The 18,919-nt window shown below is 44.1% G+C and overlaps 3 protein-coding genes across 3 annotated transcripts in view; 1 reads left to right on the forward strand and 2 right to left on the reverse strand.

Annotated features, from left to right (window-relative positions):
- Window positions 1-11,281, reverse strand: part of TECPR2 (tectonin beta-propeller repeat containing 2) — an 82,412-nt gene extending 71,131 nt beyond the window's left edge. The window contains exons 1-4 of the mRNA XM_015418494.1: window positions 11,173-11,281; window positions 5,713-5,960; window positions 3,649-3,777; window positions 3,173-3,304 (exon numbers count right to left, since the gene is read on the reverse strand). Of these exons, the coding sequence (XP_015273980.1) occupies window positions 3,173-3,304; window positions 3,649-3,777; window positions 5,713-5,931 (480 nt within the window). The 5' untranslated portion in view covers window positions 5,932-5,960; window positions 11,173-11,281. The remainder of the gene's footprint in view (window positions 1-3,172; window positions 3,305-3,648; window positions 3,778-5,712; window positions 5,961-11,172) is intronic.
- A 47-nt stretch (window positions 11,282-11,328) lies between these two features.
- Window positions 11,329-16,613, forward strand: CINP (cyclin-dependent kinase 2 interacting protein). The gene is given in 6 exon segments (XM_015418569.1): window positions 11,329-11,393; window positions 13,050-13,209; window positions 15,191-15,314; window positions 15,822-15,945; window positions 16,378-16,441; window positions 16,443-16,613. Coding segments are annotated over 6 exon segments (615 nt in total). The 5' UTR covers window positions 11,329-11,386; the 3' UTR covers window positions 16,579-16,613.
- A 504-nt stretch (window positions 16,614-17,117) lies between these two features.
- The window catches only part of ZNF839 (zinc finger protein 839), a 14,248-nt gene continuing 12,446 nt past the window's right edge, over window positions 17,118-18,919 (reverse strand). Inside the window, exon 7 of the mRNA XM_015418505.1 lies at window positions 17,118-17,131. Coding sequence (XP_015273991.1) covers window positions 17,118-17,131 — 14 coding nt within the window. The remainder of the gene's footprint in view (window positions 17,132-18,919) is intronic.

The raw sequence follows: 18,919 nt of genomic DNA on the forward strand, positions 1-18,919 counted from the left end.
CCAGCAACACTTTCTGGCTGTAATCTAGCTGCACAATTGAAGACGGCTCTTCCAAGACCAAACTGGAATTGCAACGACCCTGGAGAGACATAACAGGGACACAGAACACCGTTGTTTCCCAAGTTAAGAACCTGACTATGCTTTTAACAGTGCTGGATCAAATTAAAGAAGATAGAACCTGAAACTGATAGGCACCACTGGAGTTCAGTTCACGCTGGACCATTTATGCAGAAGGAGCAAGTGTTCTTTTCCCCCCGATACTTGGCTTGACAGATCTCCTTGAACAACCTTGAAGATAGGCAAGGCCCAACAACCCCACAGCTGAGCACAGACTGTGAATCTAGTGATGATCCAACATAAACTGGGATATGAGCAAACAAACCCTTTGGGGAAAACTCAGACTCACAAAAGCTTATGCTGGAATAAATTCTGTTATTCTTTTGAGAGCCACTGGACTCCTACTTTGGGGGAAACCCAGCAATTTCAGCAGACCCTATAGCAAACTGTAGTATATTTCGGGAAAAGTGAACAAAACCAGCTGGAAAAAGGGATCTATGGATCCCCTAAAGAAGATCCATAGAGCAGACGACACTTACCAGGCCTTCTTCAATGCAGCTGTGGTATCTTCTAAAAAGCCTCTTCTAATGACCACAGTATTTATAATCAACAATCCACCACAGAAATTCAGGAGGGCTAAGCAGGTTACATAATTTATTGTGCACCTGGGGTTTGTTACCTGGATACAGCACACATTCTGATCTCTAAACTACAGACTCCTAAGCTGAGGGGCAGAGTGGGAATGATGCACCTTGGAAAATTAAGTCACTGTGTTGGATGCATCCACTGCTCCATCCCCAAAGGAATGCAGAGGGTCCATGCTATACTGACCTCCACTGTCTTTGAGCAGTAAGCAGCACCTCTAAGGAAAGGAGCAAGCATTCGTTCAGATTCCTTGACACTATCTGTGCTGCAGAAGACAGGTACAGTGCAGAAGAAAAGGCCAAAAAGACTGTCATTGCCAAGATAACAGCAGGCAGAAGGAAGTGTGGGAAGCCAGAAAGCCACACAGACCAGGGTATCCCACAGTTTGGGGGCGGAGGAGGAATGCTTGCTGGACTGGGAGCTGATTCACTTGATACTTAAAAAGAGATGCAAGCATTTTCTCAGTTGTGCCACCACTATTTTAAAACTTCCCGGGAGAACAAAACAAAGCAGAAAAAAGCAGCAAACAAAACACGGAAATAAAGAAAGGAGAAGGAAGGAAAGAAAGATGCAAATGTATCCTTAATCAAGTAACAATAGACATGAAAACTATTTAGAACTTGTTCCGCCTTCCACAGTGAAATCATATAGAACTAATCCAAGCCATGCTGAAGTGGTCATAATACCAAAATAAATGAAGATTAAATCATTTCCAACTGTCCAAGAACGGACCATATTGGAAAGTGCAGAATATTTCAGGTAAGGGGACTAAACCGTTAAGAAATTATTCAGACTAGCTTGACAGACAAGCTTTGCCACCAAACATACATCAGTGCCAGTCTGTTGACTTTTATTGTGAAATCTGGTATTTTTGGATGTCTTGTTATTACTAGCACCACAAAGTCTTTATGAATGGAACACTGTGCCTTTGTATCAACTACATTAAGCTGCCATAACTCCAAGTCCTCAGGAAACTGGGCTCCAACTATCGTGCTAACTTTAAACAAAGCATTATTTCCCCCCACCCCCCGCCTGATCCGTAATGTTAAGGTAACTCCACAGCATATTTTCCTATTTTACAACTTCTATCCTACCATAATCCTCAGACCAGCTGGCAGCAGCTGAAAGCCATGACATTCAATCAATAAAATTGAATCAATTTTAGTAAGAACTGCATAAAGAACAATTGCAAATCCATTAGCAGCAGCAAGTTCCAATAAAATATCCTTTAAACTGGGAATATAAATGTCCTTTCTTCCACATTTGCCAGAATAACGCAGTCTTAACCAGTCTCCCAACTCAAAACACAGCAGGTCTGCCTTAACTCTCTCTAGGAAAGGGTTCCACCACCACAGACAAAGCCCTGCCCCTGGTGCAAGGCAGCCTAATTAAACAACGCCAACACTTGTAGGAAGCTCCAATCTGGTGACTTAAGCAAACAAAGTGGTTCCTACAGGATGAAGAAGTCTTATAGGAGAGGCTAAAGGCCAAAGGCCCATCCAGTCCAACACTCTGTATCACACAGTGGCCAGAAATACCAGTGCCATCAGGAGGTCCACCAGTGGGGCCAGGACATTAGAAGCCCTCCCACTGTTGACCCCCCCCCCCAAGCACCAAGAAGACAGAGCATCACTTGCCCCAGAGTCCCTATCTATACCTTGTGGCTAATAGCCACTGATGGACCTCTGCTCCATATGCTTATCTAATTCCCTTTTGAAGCCGTCCATGCTTGTAGCCGCCACCACTTCCTGTGGCAGTGAATTCCAAGTGTTAATCACTCTTTGGGTGAAAGAAGTACTTCCTTTTATCCGTTCTAACCCGACCGCTCAGCAATTTCATGGTGTGCTCACGAGTTCTTGTATTGTGAGAAAGGGAGAAAAGTACCTCTTTCTCTACCTGCACTTTCCCATGCATAATTTTATAAACCTCGATCATGTCACCCCTCAGTCGTCGTTTCTCCAAGCTAAAGAGCCCTAAGCGCCTTGACCTTTCCTCATAGGGAAAGTGTTCCGACCCTTTTATCATTCGAGTTGCCCTTTTCTGCACTTTTTCCAAAGCTATAATATCCTTTTTAAGGAGTGGTGACCAGAATTGCACACAGTATTCCAAATGAGGTTGCACCATTGATTTATATAGGGACATTATGATATTGGCTGATCTTATACCGCCTTTCCACCCGATCAGGGTCCACATGGTGGTGAACGTAAAATACATTAAAACAATTAAAATACAGTTAAAATTATAAAATAATTATATTAAAAACACATAAGGAACACAAGAAGGAGGGCCACTATTATTGTACAGGCCAGAAAAAACAAAAAGATGAGATGCCAACAGGCCAGAACATTGTACGATTGCTCATATTAAAAAGGGCTCACAGAAATGAAAGGCCCAGCCTTCCTTGTCTCCAGTACTGCCTTCAATTTTGATGCAGAAACTACCTGCCCCCTGATCTGGAGCAACTCCTTACCTGATCGAAATCCAACGCAGAGTAGACGATTTTCCCTTTGTCATCTCCGGAGTATAATTTCATTCCGTTGGGACTCCATGCCAAAGCTGTGATGCTACTTTTGTGGATTCCAGACACGTCAAATCTTCGAAGCTGCAAAAAAGACTCCCAAGTGAACATACCAAAGGAACTGAGTAAGGGGCAGGAAATGGGCAGAAAGCCTATTCTACGGTCCAATTAACATAGCGGTGCTTTTCTCTGACTAGGCAAGCGATTTCACTTTAACATGTATCAGGAATTTCACAGAAGCCTGTTTCCAGACAAAGATGACCTGTATAATTAGGGATTTCGAAAAAGCCCTACTCATACCACGAAGCTAAAACACGCTTGCTAGATACTGCGTTAAGCACATGTCCTTAACCTGACGGCCAGGAAACTGCACAATTAATTAGAGGCTGTCTCAAACACCACAGGTTTTAATCAAGTTTGGGTCTTACTTGTTTGTTTCTCCCAGGCAACGAAGAGACCAGCTGAAAAACAGCAATCTTGCCTGAAGCTGTTCCAACCGCAACAAGATCATCAAAGCAGCTCAAGAGTTTCACAACCGTAATAGACTCACTTTTCCCCTGATCAAACAAGAGCAAAAACGTTAAGTGTGAAATGAAGGCAGCAAGTTTCCAGATGCAAGCCCAACAGTTTTATTTGTGCTGGCTGGAACTGGGATGCCCGAGGGAGCGCTTCCTCCATATGGGTCGTCCCCCTGATCCTCACCCCCCAGAACTTGAAATTCTCCAAGATGTTGCTTCAGAGTCTGTGCTCAGTTATGGAAGAACACCAGTGTGGTGTAGGATCTGGCGTGGCCCCCTAGCCTCAGGTAGACCCATGTCGAAACTCCCAGCTGCCATGAAACTTACTTGAGCCAGTCATTTGCTCTCGGGCTATCCTACTTCACAGGGTTGTTGGGAGGGTAAAATGGAGGAGAGGAGAACTACACACGCTACCTTGAGCTGCTTACAGGAAGATGGAGGAATGTACTAAATAGCATGGAGCAGAACCTCCTCAACTGGGTTCCCTCCAACTTCCACAAAGTTTTCTTCCAGCAAGTTTGTGTATATTGTGTGTATGAATGGAGGATGGAAATTGAACTGGCTCCTTCTATGATTTGTGAGAGTGCAGGAAGAGGAACTGTTGGGGAACAGCTTGTCAACTACACAACACCTCACCTGTATGCATCTCTTTCCTGTCCTACATATATAAAGCCTAGATAGGGCCGGAGGCACAAGCCGTTTAACAAAAGAGATTAGTCCATGGCTCAGAGCCAATGACGACTGGGTGAACCAGTCAGCGGACTTAAAACTTGCACAAGATTTGGTTTTGTGCTTTAAAAAACAAATACCTGTTTTTTTCTTAATTAAATTATTTAAATTGGATGTTTTTTGTGAGCCACTTGAAAACAGAGCACTAAACTACCAAAATAAATAAACACCTTGTTAGACCTCTAGATTTGTTTTGCTAATGTAACCACTTTTCATTTTTATGTTTACACACTGGTCTCAGGGTACTGTTTATTACGTTTCTTCATTTATACCCCACTTTTCTCTCCAAGGGGGCCCAAAGCAGCTCATGTTATTTTCCTCTCCTCCATGTTATCCTTACAACAACCCTGTGAGGTAGGTTAGGCAGAGAGTGGCCCAAAGTCACCCAACAATCTTTCACTGCAGATGCAAATATGGGTCCTCCCAGACCCTATCCTGACATTCTAACCACTACATCATGCTGGTATGATGGCACATGATACAGCAACCTTGGTGATGTTAATAAACTATGCTCTGGTCACTGCCCGGATCTCAAATCTCTCCTGGGAACGTATGTGCAACATCTAAAGCTCCATAGTGAAAGAAAGGTAGGACATCAATGAAATAAATCAATAAAACAAATCATCGGTAACTTTCTGCCATCATGGAATCTACATTTGGTTGATTTGGTGGGAAATATGTTTTAGTGTGATTAGATAAAAATGTCACCCAGTTGGATTCAAAAGACCTGGTTTTTGGATCATTTAAATAAAGCACCAGCTATACAACAACAAAAAAAGGATAACTTAAAAGATTAAAAAAGGAGATGCAGCTTAAAACCAACCTGTAAAACATGCTGAACAGAATAACAGGATTATAGACAATTAGACAGAGAGTGAAACTGAACTTAGTGTTAGATAAATTTACATAAAGGGCTAGAGGGACAGAAGTGTTAGTCTTCCACAGTGAAAACAAACAGGTATCTTAAACTTCAAAGACTCTTTTTTTCTTTTAATGCAGCATAAGCTTCCCTGTACTACAGCCCACTTCGTCATGCGTCTGAGAAACTGGGTTCCAGTCCAATCTTATGCTGGAATACATTTCCTGAGGGGCAGGCGACATGATTCCTCTTTGGTTTTTAAAGCGACCGCCGCACCTTTCGCTCGCAGACAGCTAACAGATGTTAAAACTGAGGGCAGAAACCTCGGGTATATTCTGGGAAAAAATGAAGCCGTACACTTTTAAACAACGTATGTTCACTCTTACCTCAAAATTGTACTTCTTCATCTGGTTCAGGTGCCTGCAGTACAGATACAGCATCCCGATACTGCTGCCCACAGCAATGTAGTCCCCATTAGTGTCGAGGGCAGTGAGGTACACCACAATGGAACGGAATCCCTTCTGGATCCTCGTAGGGATGGCATTCAGGAGGTAGTACAAGGGGCAGAACTCCTTGAAAGTAAAGGATGGCGTCACCGATGCCATGGTCAACAGCCGAATGTGTTACCTGTAAACTGGGAAAGATGCACTTAATTTATTCTCCACAACAGAGACAATGTCTGTTACGCATCCCCTTTAGAATCCAAATAACTGAGTGTAAATATAAATATATTGCTATTATTTACTTCGTTTACACCTTGCCCCCATCCCCAATCAGGACCCAAAGCAACTTATATTGTTCCCCTCTTCTTCATTGTTATCCTCACAACAACCCTGTGAGGTTGGTTCGGATGAGTGTGTGTGTCTGACCCCAAATCACCTCGTAAGCTTTGCCAGCTCCTATTCCAGAGCTCTAACCGCCATACCACACTGGCTGTCTCCTGATAAATGTGGTTTCAGATTCACAATACCACTGACCGCAGATTAGGGACATGAGACGAATGGTTATACTAACCTAGAAATCAAATTACTATGCAATTGCTTTGTGCTTTAAGGCAGACAAGAGGCAACATTTCTTTCGGTTCTGGTTTTCCAGCATTTTCACTGAAACGTGAAGGGGGGAACACAAATCGCTCTTACACTTTTCCAGTTTAAAATCATGACAGTTCTGGCATTTTTGCAGAAGAAATAAGGATTTTGCCTATTTTTCCCCCCAGGTGGGTAACCACGCAGGTCTGCAGTCAGGGGTCGTTTCGTAGAAAAAGAGCTAGGGGAACTCATTAGCATAACTCATTAGCATATGCCACACCCCCTGGCATCAGGGGCCCTGCGGTGGACCTGCAAGGCCGGAGGGAGTGTGAGGAAGCCCCGCCAAGGCCCTCCCTGGCCCCAGGCAGGAAGGGGTGGGGAGAGGTGGGGAGGAAGCAACTTACCCTCCCTCTTCTCCTGCCTCCTCCTGGCTGAATGAGGGCTGGAAGCGGGGCGGCCGGAAGCAGGGGGCGGGGCTTCATCGTGTGCCCCCCCGCACCTCACCCGGGGAAATGCGATCCCCCGCGATCCCCCCCAAAATGACCTCTGTCTGCAGTACAAAAGCAAGATCTGAGTACAGGACCACCCTGAAGACCAACAAGATTTCCAGGGTATAAGCTTCTGAGAGTCAAAGCTCCACAAGAATGGGGCTTTGACTCTTGAAAGCTTGGTACCCGATAAATCTTGCAGGTCTTTAAGGTGCTACTGAACTTGAACCTTGCTCTTCTCCTGGATTTTGTTCATAATCCCACAGAACTGACAGCAGTGAAACTGCAAAGAGAGGCTGCTCACAAGCCATAAAAGTGCTCATGATGCCCGTGACTAATTTAGCACCTAATACACAATTGATTTTCCTACACGGACATCCAGGCTCCATAAATGCTCTTGGCCAGCTCACCAATGGTGAGTCCCATTCCTGGCTTTTGTGAATAGCAAGGAACATGGAAAAGGGGGAAGGGTCTGCCTTCCTTTGTGCTGGCTTTGCAGAACCAGCCCTAGAAACTCACTTAGCTTCTTCCTCTTGCAAAAACCCTACTTGGGGGCAGGGGGGGGACCCCAAGACCCGTGTTCCCTCTAAGCTGAGTTAGGGTGAGCCAGCTCGTAGTTTTTTAGCCTCCGGCCCACAGATTTTCGCCTTCGCTCAGGAAGGGATGGCTCCAGAGCAAACTAATGTACACAGTAGCCAAATTGCTCGCTCACAACTTTACTGCCAGTAGCTCACAAAGCAGACGTTTTGCTCACAAGACTCCACAGCTTAGAGGGAACATTGCCCAAGACCCCACTCCTGACCATCTTGGTGCTCTGGAATGCACAGAGGAACTGGGGTCAGCAGGGCAGGGCTCTGTTTCACTTCCTGCAGGACTTGAAGACATCAGTGAGTGGCCGGGTTTTTCTCCCCTCTTCCCTCACATCCACCGTGGAGAGCCAAGAAGTTATTAGGCAACTAGAGGCAAGTCAATACTTTCTTAGCTTCAGGTCTCTGCACACAAAATGGGGATAATTCTACTGGCCTTCCTTGCAGGACTGTTGTTACAACCGATGCACGCAAAGTGCATCGAAAGCTTTAAATGTGCTACATAAATGCTAAGCATTATTATTAGACAGGAGTTAACACAAATGTTTGGCTTCATGAAGCCACTGTCTGTACTAGCCACACCATCTTTGTTTCCTTGCAGGCCTACTTGTGGTCTTAAGCACACAGGCTGGAAATCTAATAAATACATAAATCCCATATCAGCAATCCATTCAATGCCTGTGCTACCAAGTCTGCCTAAACTAATGGCAATGCAAAAGGCCCAAGGCCACAGGACTGACAGCAACTGAACTAGCTAACTAACACTGCACTGAAAGGGTGTGCAACAGTGAAACCTAAATCCCAAATAAACACTTTCCTTTTGCCAAAAATGAGAACACAGTAAATCCTGGCATTGCCTAATCTAACATCTCGTTTCCTTCTGGGCTGGATCATGTGATTTACACTACCTCCCGGCATAGTTCAGTCATTCAGCCAGAAAGTCTGTACACATCCAGGGGGCAATCATGGTGGTGGAGAGCGCTGTCGAGTTGCATCCAACATATGGCATCCTGCAGGGTTTTCAAGGCAACCGGCAAACAGAGGTGGTTTTGCCACGGCCCGCCTTTGTGTAGCGAGCCTGGACATCCTTCACATTCAAATACCAGCCAGAGCTCACCCTGCTTAGCTTCCAAGATCTGAGGAGCTTGGCCTAGCCTGGGCCACCCAGACTTCCCAATCCCTCATGCAATATCGAATCACCTTGCATGTAGTACATAAGGCATCCTCATATACAGTTTGCTGCCATGACAACAAACAGGGAAGGTCAGCTGCCATCTGCCTGTACATGAAACAGGTCAGATTCAAAGTCAGAGTAAGGCCAGCATCAAACGTCAAGGTGAGCATCAGCTATCTGGTTTCATTTCTCAGTTCTCATGTGGAAGATGTGTTGCGTAACCAGAACTGCATGCCCTGATCTTCCTGATAAAGTGCCCTTTGCTCTTTAGAGGGCTTTATTTTTATTTCAGGAGCGACAAGCTTTTTGGTGCTATCTCTCATAAATAAGTAACCAGAGTTTGAAACTCTAATAATTCTACTGTAACCGATTAAGGCTACAGCCCTATTTATGCTTACATGGGAGTCAGTTCCGACTGAATAGACTGGGACGTCTGAGAAACTGCACAGAATCTCCACTGTTACTGGCCTACCTCACAAGGCTGTTGTAAGTATTACAAGTGTCAGAATTATACTGACATTAAAAAAAAAGGGATGCAGTGAGATTGTGATCATGTTGAAAAGCTAATACATGCCTTTTAATCCAAAAAGATATACTGGAGTATAACAACAACAACACCTGCAGGGAGCCAGAGTTACATTATATTTCTATTCTTCCCCCAATATGAATATTAGTCTCATGCCTGGTTAAGATTTACAACTCTGCCAACGATGTTCCATCAAAGAATTTTTATTTATTTTTATTTTTAGAATAGAACTGTAGAATCCTACAGCTTTCCCTGACTTGAATAGCCCAGGCCCACGCTCATCACGTCTTGGAAGCTAAGCAGGGCTAACCCTTGGAAGCACTTGGAGGGGAGACCTCCAAGGAATACCAGGGCTGGGAAGATGAGGCAGGCAATAATAAGCCACCTCTCTGAAACGTCCGAGCCCCACTAGGGGTTGCCAGGCCAGCCATGACTTCCAGGCACACACACACACAAAGACTCACCAAAATTTAAAGGAATCCTACAGCTTCAATAGACCCAGAAGTTCAGCACATTCAGCCCCCTGTCTAAGGTACGATGCATCTCACTAGCTGACCAACACATTAGGGAATGATGGCTATGATTCTTCTCCAGGAGCAGGAGTGGACAAAGGTCTCTTCTCCTGTAGCTTTAATGAGGAACCAAAGAGAAGGCATATTTTGAAAGACAGCATTAACTGCAGCTCTGCCAAACCTTCACCTAGTCTTTCCACTCATTCTTTAAAAAAACAAAGTGGGCCATGAGATATATCTCTTCCCACAAAGTCTGCAACCAACATTCGTTAACCCACACAGAATGTACCTGAAGGAAAATCCAACAAGTACCACACAGCAAGGCGAGCAAGATAAACTGCTAAAGGGCACAGGGCTGCTAAAAACTGGGAGTCTATGGCCAGAAGGAGACTCCACCGAAGTTCCTCCAACCAATGCACCACTTGCAATGGATAGGAAATATGTAACTATGTATTCCTATTCGCTAGGTAAAGACTCCCAGAGGTCTGTTTTTTTTTGTCTCAGCAGCTGATGAATACACATACTGCAATATTCAACAAAGTGTACTGTATGAAGAGAAGCTCCCTAAGAAGTGTGCAATTTCCCACTCCAATGCCTGCTGGAGAAGGAGGCAAAAGAAATGGTTGCGCTTCAAAGGGCAGGGGGAGAAAAACCTGGGTCTACAAAGGAAAGAGGACAGATGCTTCCCCATTGAACAGAGAGCAGCAATTCTCCCCCCACCCGCCAATGATGAAAAAGATAGATGTACTAAACTATTACAACACCTACAGATATACAGTACATTCTGGAGTAGCTAACACAGAGTAACATGTACTAAACTATTACAACACCTACAGACATACAGTACATTCTGGAGTAGCTACCTATTCCCATCTCCATGCTCCCAGCCAGTAACTTTATGAGGAAGCCCAAGACCACCTATACGCCAAAAAATACACTCTTGAGGTTAAGTATAAACGGGTGCTTCAAAGTATAGAACGGGGGCAAACTAATCTCCATTGAGTAATTCCAAGTAAGTTCCGCTGTCATACTGACTACGCAATTTACATTTAGCAGACTCCGAATTTGCAACGTAGACTTAACTTCCCTCGTGTTTATTTGAGAGGTATTTAAGAAATCTGCTCCACAGAACCTCGCCTCAGTATCTACGCCAGGGCTTTGCAACTGCAAGGAGTGCTTCTGGGAATGTGCAGAGCGGCCGTACAACAACCCTACCGGGGTGACAAATCCCGACGTTTATAAGCACAAGATACTCGTCCACAGAAAGCTCCCACCACAATAAGCGTGTTAGTATTTAAGGTGCTCCAAGATTCCCTGGAAAGGGGCTATAGAAGCCAAGAAACCCTGAAAGGGACCGGGCTGATAGGAGCGTCCTTTCCTTTTGCAAAGTAGTCACGGGTGGGGCGACGACGAGACCCCAGGAGGGACGACTGCACGGCAGGAATTCCCCACAGGCACAACACGGATCCCAGCAACCCGTTTCGATGGAGACGACGACCACCTCCAGACTAGGCCGCAACCGCCCACTCACCTCAGCAGGGCCCGGGGCCCTTCATGGTTTTCGGGGCGGGCATCGCCTCTCCCACCCCACAAGCCCCCAGCAGCGCTGGGAAGGGAAAGTCGAGCGTTACCGCGGCCTCCAGGCGGCAGCGGCGGGACGGCCCTGAGGGGCGGAGCCGGACGTGAGAACACTTCCGAGGGGAGCGGCCTAAGCCGGAGCGCCGGTCTCTGTAGGCCGCACGAGGATGGCGGGTGAGTGTCGATGCGGGTTCCTTGAGAGGAGGGCGTCTGTCGCGCTTGTCTTCACGCTAGACCGTGGCGGGGAGCTCGAGCGGGTAAACTGCGGAGTGTTTTGCAGGGAAGGGTTGAGATACAATGTTCCCTCTAAGCTGTGGAGTCTTGTGAGCAAAAATTCTACCTTGTGAGCTCCTGGCATTAAAAGCTGTGAGCGAGCAGTTTGGCCACTGCATAAATTAAGTTTGCTCTGGAGCCATCCTCCCTGAGCTGAGACAAAAAGGTGTGAGCTGGAGGCTAAAAAACTGTGAGCACTAACTCAGTTTAGAGGGAACACTGGTTGAGAATCCCAGCCGGGATCCCTGTTCGAGGTTACTTCCAGGCAGAGTGCCGTGTCGTTCCAGTCAAAACCCATAGATCCAGGTGGAGAGCGGTAGAAGAAAGTTTTAGTCCAGTGGCACCTTGAAGACCAGCAAAGTTTAATTCTGCATGCACACGAAAGCTTATATCCAGAGTTAAACTTTGCTGGTCTTCAAAGGCCCACTGGACCCAAACTTTATTCTTCTAAACCCATAGGTTTAGGTTGATTTAAACTGGAGCAACTCTGTACAGGGTTGCATTATTAATGCGGCTTACTTATCCCTTTTCACTCTCTGGGCAAGGCAATTTGCTGTTCAGGTTTGTATTCCTATCTCTCTTGCATTGTTCTTTGTCGATCTTATACTATACGGTCATATTTGTTGCTCATGTTGTCATTCAGTTTGTACTATTATCCTACTGCATTGCCTTGTTCATTCGAAATCCTTAAGTTATATGATTACCTTTTCTCTCTTTTTGTACTCTATAATCCACCTTGAGTCTCAGTGAGAAAGGCGGGCTATAAATAAACTAAATAAAGAATCTTCTTATGTCAGTCTTTTCCTGTGTGTATTCATAGGGAAATTAGCTGAGATTTTGATTCACATTAGTGTCAGTGATCACAGGAGCAGGAAATGGTTGTCATTCTTGATTTGCCTAAATAAAGGGCGAATTCTGAGTGCTGTTGTTGACAAGTGAAATTGCCTTACACTGAATTAGACCTTTAGTCCATCAAGATCAGTATTATCTGCAGACAGGCAGCAACTCTCCAAATGGTTTAGCTTGAGGTCTCTCACATCACCTCCTTACTTGATCTTTTTAACAGGAGATGCTGGGGGTTGAATCTGGGACCTTTCGCATGCCCAGCAGATGCTCCACCACTGAGGCATTCATTTTTTATTTAGGTAGTTCATTTATATCACACTTTCCCCCCAAATGGGGACCTAAAGCAGCTTATGTAATTCTCCTTTCCTCCATTTTATTCTCACAACAGCCCTGCGAGGTAGGTTAGGCTGAGAGTATGTGACTGCCTCAAGGTCACCCAGTGAGCTTCCATGGCACAGACAGGGATTCGAACCTGGGTTTTCCAGATACTCGTCCAACACTCTTACCCACTACACCACACTGATCTGATGGGATTGGCCTTGCCTGAGCCATCTAGGTCTGGGCTGTACAGATTGCAAAAAGCATACAGAAATTAGGGGAATGTGATTGGAAGCATGGCATAAAAACCCAGAAGACAGTTTAAAAAATAGGATCCTACAGCTAACTTTAATTTTTCTGATTTAAAGCACTTTTGATTGTGTCTTTGAATAGGTAGAAGTCTTACTCCCAAGACACCCGGGTTATCAGTCAGTGCAAGAAAAATTAAAGATAATGCAGCAGACTGGCATAATTTAATAATGAAGTGGGAGACGCTGAATGAAAACGGTTTTACCAGTGCTACCAAAATCGTGAACATCAAAATTGCTACACAGTAAGTGCTGAAATAAAATGTCCACACTACCCATGCAAAGGTTATCTCAGCTGTCAAACTTCAGTTAGCTGGTGGCCTTTTAAATGCTCACACTGTGCAAGTTTAAGACCTATATTAAGAAACTATTTACTTACACATCAAGAAAAAACAATGATTCTGCATGCTGTTACACAAACGACTCCCTGTAGGCGGGTATAGCCTTTCTTAAGTGCACCTAAAGCAGTCTTGGCTTTCTTTTTGGACTTTTAGGTCTGTGTATACATGGTATCCCTGACCTGGGTGGCCCAAGCTAACCCAGTCTTGGAACCTAAGCAGGCTCAGCCTTGGTTAATATTTGGATGGGAGACCGCCAAGGAAGTCCAGGGTTGCTATTCAGAGGCAGGCAATGGCAAACCACCTCTGAATGTCTCTTGCCTTGAAAGCCCTGGGGGGTTGCCGTAAGTCATCTGCAACTTGACGGCACTTTCTCCCACCATGTCTAGGTCAAACCTAGCACCGTGTTCCCAGAAATGGAAGGAGACAAACTTTTTTTGTAGTTTTTAATATGTTTGTGTGTGTGCGCGCACTTGGAAGTCATGGCGACCTCTGGTGACTGACCCTTCCTGGGGGCCTGGAGGATGTTCAGAGAGGTGGCTGAATAAAGCTTGCCCCCACCTCCTGCCTCTGGTATTTCAAGGAAGTCTCCCATCCAAGTACTTGGCCAGAGTAAACCCTGCTTAGCTTCCGAGATCGGGCTTGCCTGGGCTATCCAGTTCAGGGTAAAGAACATTTCAATAATACACTTTTATTTCAAATAAAAGGGACAGCATAAAGAAAAGCAAAGAGCGAGAGAGAGCTAATTCAGAATTTAGCAGCTGGTCCAGCAGAATAGCATATACACCCCAAGAAAGCTAGTACACAATCCAGTCCTATGTAAAGATACCCTGGCGAGGCTGCTGCCTGAATGGAAAATAGAACGGGAGAATGTAAAATAGTTTACCTGTGAGATGAGAAGGGGTGGGGTGGGGGATTGTGGTCTAGGATTCCTTGAAGATCATGGAGGGGGGAGCAGCCCTTGAGTGAGAGTGGGAGTGCTTGCCTGGTTCCAAGTTGATCTCTTGAGTTCCAAAGGTGGCTGAATCCAAATTGTTGGGGAAAATAGCCCCTTTTTTACTTCTTATCTGTTGGAGTTTGAATTTGCACAGGAAAAACCCAGCTCTGGGAAGCACTAAAAGGGGCCGCAGAGAAGCTGGTAGAGTGTGTGGGGAACTCGACTGAATTAAGAGACAGAAGGACCAGTTTGGTCAGTGGTAGAAATTGGCCTAGTTAATGTTCTGCCTCTCTGGGCAAGTTCAAAAGCCTGCTGGAGGCAGTTGATTAGTTTACTACACTGGGAGGGGAGAGAATCATTCACAGATATCGGCCGGGTGGAATTAAAGTAATTACCAGGTATCCAAGACAGGCTCTTGACAATGGATGCCGTGTGGCTCTCCTGGGCCTGACTGGCATTTTGTTTCACCTCTATATATGTTTTAAAGTTCTCGTTAATGGCAGAAAATACGCTTTCCAAAACGGGAGAGGGACTCTCGTGGCCATTTCACCTTGTCTAATAACATCAGACAAGGGGAAATGGCCACGAAAGTATGCAAGAAATTGCAAGTAGATAAATAGGTACCACTTCAGTGGGAAGGTAACAGCATTCCATGTGCCTTGGCATCTAGTCATGCCGGCCACATGACCACGGAAATGTCTCTGGACAGCGCTGGCTCTTCGGCTTGGAAACGGAGATAAGCACCGCATCCCTAGAGTCGGATTCAACTGGCTTTCGAGCAAAGGAAACCTTTACCTTTAATAACATCAGAAGTACAAGAAACCAGGGATGGGGGTGCCTTCGCCCTGGTTGGAAGGGGAGGGTGATCTTCTGGGCAACAATGCTGCGAACAGGTAGGGAGGGTAGAGGTAACAACCACCGTCCTTAATAATGAAGGATATTTTTCTTCAGGTTTAAAGACAAGTTGGAGATAGAATGTGATAACGTTGCCTCCGATGATAGAAGCCCGCCACCCGATTACAATGTTGAGTTGGAAGAGCACTGCACAGAACTACTCAGGACCTTTGAAAATATGGTACTCTTCTTCACAGCCATAATGGCTACGTTTGTCTCATCTTTTAGACTAAGGCCACATCCTGAGCTAGGAAATATAGGTCTCTCTCTTTTTTAATTAAGTATATCCACCTGTCTGTTTGAGCCAACATCCATTCATAGAGACCTAAACAGGGCATCAAGGATGGAATATGTACACTTTTATGCAAGCCATTCAGAAGTGTTACAAAGGGAGGCTTAGAAGCATTCCATCACTTGCAAAAAGCACTTCTTGAGAATGTCTGACCTTGACTAGCTGTTTATCTCCACCCCAGTTCTGGGAGTGGGGGCAGAGCGGAAATGATGTCACATGGTGACGCTCTGGTTTTTGGGCAGACTCTGGTAAAACCACCCGGCACTGAAATTTCCTAAAGAAGTAAAATGGGAGAATCAAAGAACCTGATGTGACATAGGCTTACTGTTAAATGAGCTGCGGCCCAGTTATTACATAAAATACCTTACATATGCATTTGTTCTAAATTCTGTTAAGACAAAAATACATCAGAAAATGGAAAAGCTGTGTTCAACCACTAAAGGAATCTGTGACTTGGAAAAATACCATCATGGAGACCACAGGACACCATTATTCCACACATGGCCCACACCCTATTTCTGTAAGTAAATTCTTCCTTTGAAATGGGTTGTCTTTCCAATTTGAAGTGCTGGCTGTTAGTTGAAAATGAAAGCCAAAATACATGCAAAGAATTCCATGCAGCTCATGAGGACTGGACTGCAATTCTGTTGAGAGGATTCTGGATTTCCTGGGGTGCACTGTATTTTCATAATTAACAATTCCCTGTATCACATACAATTAAATTAAAATTGTATCCGATATTTTTTTCAGCAGGGCTAGGGCAGAAAATCTCCCTTTGGGAATTTAAAAGTTGCTGTATTTTAATTTTCTAAGATGATAACATGAATGAAGGTAGGAACTTTAATATATGGAGAAGAGAATCCAATATTGTGGTGTTCGGTATAATGAAAAATGGAATGTAAAGGAAGATGTGACTGTAGAACGACTTCTTGATTTTGCTTTTTTATTTCAGATGAAACGTCTGTCAAACTCCTAGAAATGTACTCAAAAGAACTGAAACTGAAGCAAACTATTGTGCAAGATTGCACATACTGCTGACCGAGATTCCTTAATGGTCTGCTTGTCATCATGGTTGTATCAGCCTTATATTGAACACAGCAGCAGAGTTACGCTAGAAAGTATGTTGTTGGAAACAGGACACAGATCACTCTAGCAGGCACTTCAGAACTATTTGAAAAGCTAACTCCTACCCTGAAAATCCTTGGATGAAAGTTAAGATGCAGAATCAATGTATTTAATATGTTCATAACAATATTTTAAAATATATTTGGGTATTTTTATATAATCCTATTCTGAAGGGGTTTTTTTACTATGTTTATACTGGTTTTAGTATGACGTTTGTAGGTATACTTGACCAAAAAAAAGTAAAATAGGTGAAATTCTAAAGCAGTACTTGACCAACAGTATTCAAGATGTCTGTGTTTTGTTTCAAGCATCTGTTCTCCCCCTGCCCTCAAATTACAAATTTTGTATCATAAGCAAAGCACCTGCTTCACTACTGATAGCAGAATGCAGTTTCCTTAGCAAATCAGTTCTAGCTGATTCAGGTAGTAGCATTTGCTTGTAGATATTGTGACTGCCTGTACATCAGTGCCTGAAAAAACTGGCACCTAAACCACATAGGGCCTTGCTTATAGACAAACCCAGTGCTTTTTGACAGTCTGCATAGAAAGTGTTCCAACTCCATAATGATCAGGCCCAAGAATCTGAATGGAAGAAATGAGAAGCTGTTTGTGGAAAAAGTCAACTATCATAAAAGACAGGACTTCCAGCTAAAGAAGTAAACAATTCCAGGTTTGGAATAACAGGGAAATGAAGAATCCGGCTAATAGAATATATAGCGGCGTATCTGCAGAGTTTGTAAGATCAAATCTTCTTTTGTCATACTACACACCACAGAAGAACACTAAAGGATAACTGTGCCAAATGATAGGACTTATTGTGACTATAGTAGCCAGATCAACACTGCATTTAAAATGAGGGACATCTTCCAAAACTTGAATGGGGAACAGGTAAAGCAGTCCCATGTCCCTTAATTTTCCTATCACTTTCCATCACTTGCCCTTTAGCCCATTTAATGGTCTTCAGACAACTGGCAAAAAGATTCTAATTTCCTTTAGCAACAAATAATTCACCTTCAAGAGCATGTGGATTTCGACCTTGTCTCATTAACTGTGCTTCTGCTGCTTAATGATGTTAAGCAGACAATTGGTCCTGATCAGACAGAATGGAAAACCATTGTTTAACTAAACCCTGATCAGGGGATCTCCTTAGTTAAAGAAATTATGACCAGGGGTGTGCAAAATTTGTTTTTCCCCGATTCAGGTCTCTTGGACCCCAAAAATATTGGTATTCCAAATACTGCCAAATACCAGTATCGGTATTGAATTGGGATTCGGGTAACTATTCAGGAAGACCAAATTTATTTAGCCCCATTATACCCTATGGGGACTGTCCTCATAGGCTATAATGGAGAATTGATCTGGGGGGGTTGGGGGCTCGGGGGTTTGTTTTTTGAAACAGAGGCACCAAATTTGCAGCATAGCTGCTGTTGCCTCCCTTCAACCCCCCCCCCCATGTTTTAAAAAGATTGGACCAGGGGGTCAGATGCTATGGGCCCCCCAAAGGAGCCCCCATCCACAGTCTCTTTAAATGCCTTTGAGCAAATAAAAGCCAAATAATATCAGCTTTTATTCAGGCACGGTTATTTTGGTAGCCGAATCAGATTCTCCAATCTGTATTCGGCTGAATAAATACTGATAAAGTATTTTTCGGGTATTTATTTAGCTAAGTATATACCGAGTGCACACCCCTAGTCATGATTTTGCTTCATATCTGAACTGAACCATCTGTATTCGGCTGAATAAATACTGATAAGATATTTAGCTAAGTATATACCAAGCGCACACCCCTAGTCATGATTTCGCTTCGTATCTGAACTGAACCAATATCTAAGTTAACTATATACTACAATCTGTTGCAGGTCTTTCTACACTCAAATACTGTATGGAATGTAAGAACATACCACTCCTGGCAGGAGCTATTAACGCCATACTTACACATCTGTTTAGTACATAGCCTCACCAGTCTCAAGGCCTAAAGGTGAGCTTGCCTGGGTCAAGCCATTTGCTAATGCCTTATGTACATAATTGAATTAGTGTTTAAAATTGTGCACCTACCATTTAAGACAAGCTTGTGCCACCATCCACTTTGCAAAGATAATCAAATAGCCTGATTTCCAACTGAATTTTTCAAGTTGGTGGTTATACAGAACCACCAAATCTGTTGTAAAACTTGAGACTACACAGATTTCAAGTATGTCTTTGTTTTTAATATTTCTCAGCAGTTCCATCTCAGAATCCTTTATCAGAACATTGGCAAGAAGCAGTGCAACATATCTGCTAACAAACTCATTCTGGGAAGATTGTATCAATTAAGTAGACAACGCAACCTATAAGGAGCATCTCTCTCAAAATTATCAAGCAGTTTAAATA

The sequence above is a fragment of the Gekko japonicus genome, unplaced genomic scaffold (assembly GCF_001447785.1).
Source record: "Gekko japonicus isolate JY-2015 unplaced genomic scaffold, Gekko_japonicus_V1.1 scaffold93, whole genome shotgun sequence".
Lineage (NCBI taxonomy): Eukaryota > Metazoa > Chordata > Lepidosauria > Squamata > Gekkonidae > Gekko > Gekko japonicus.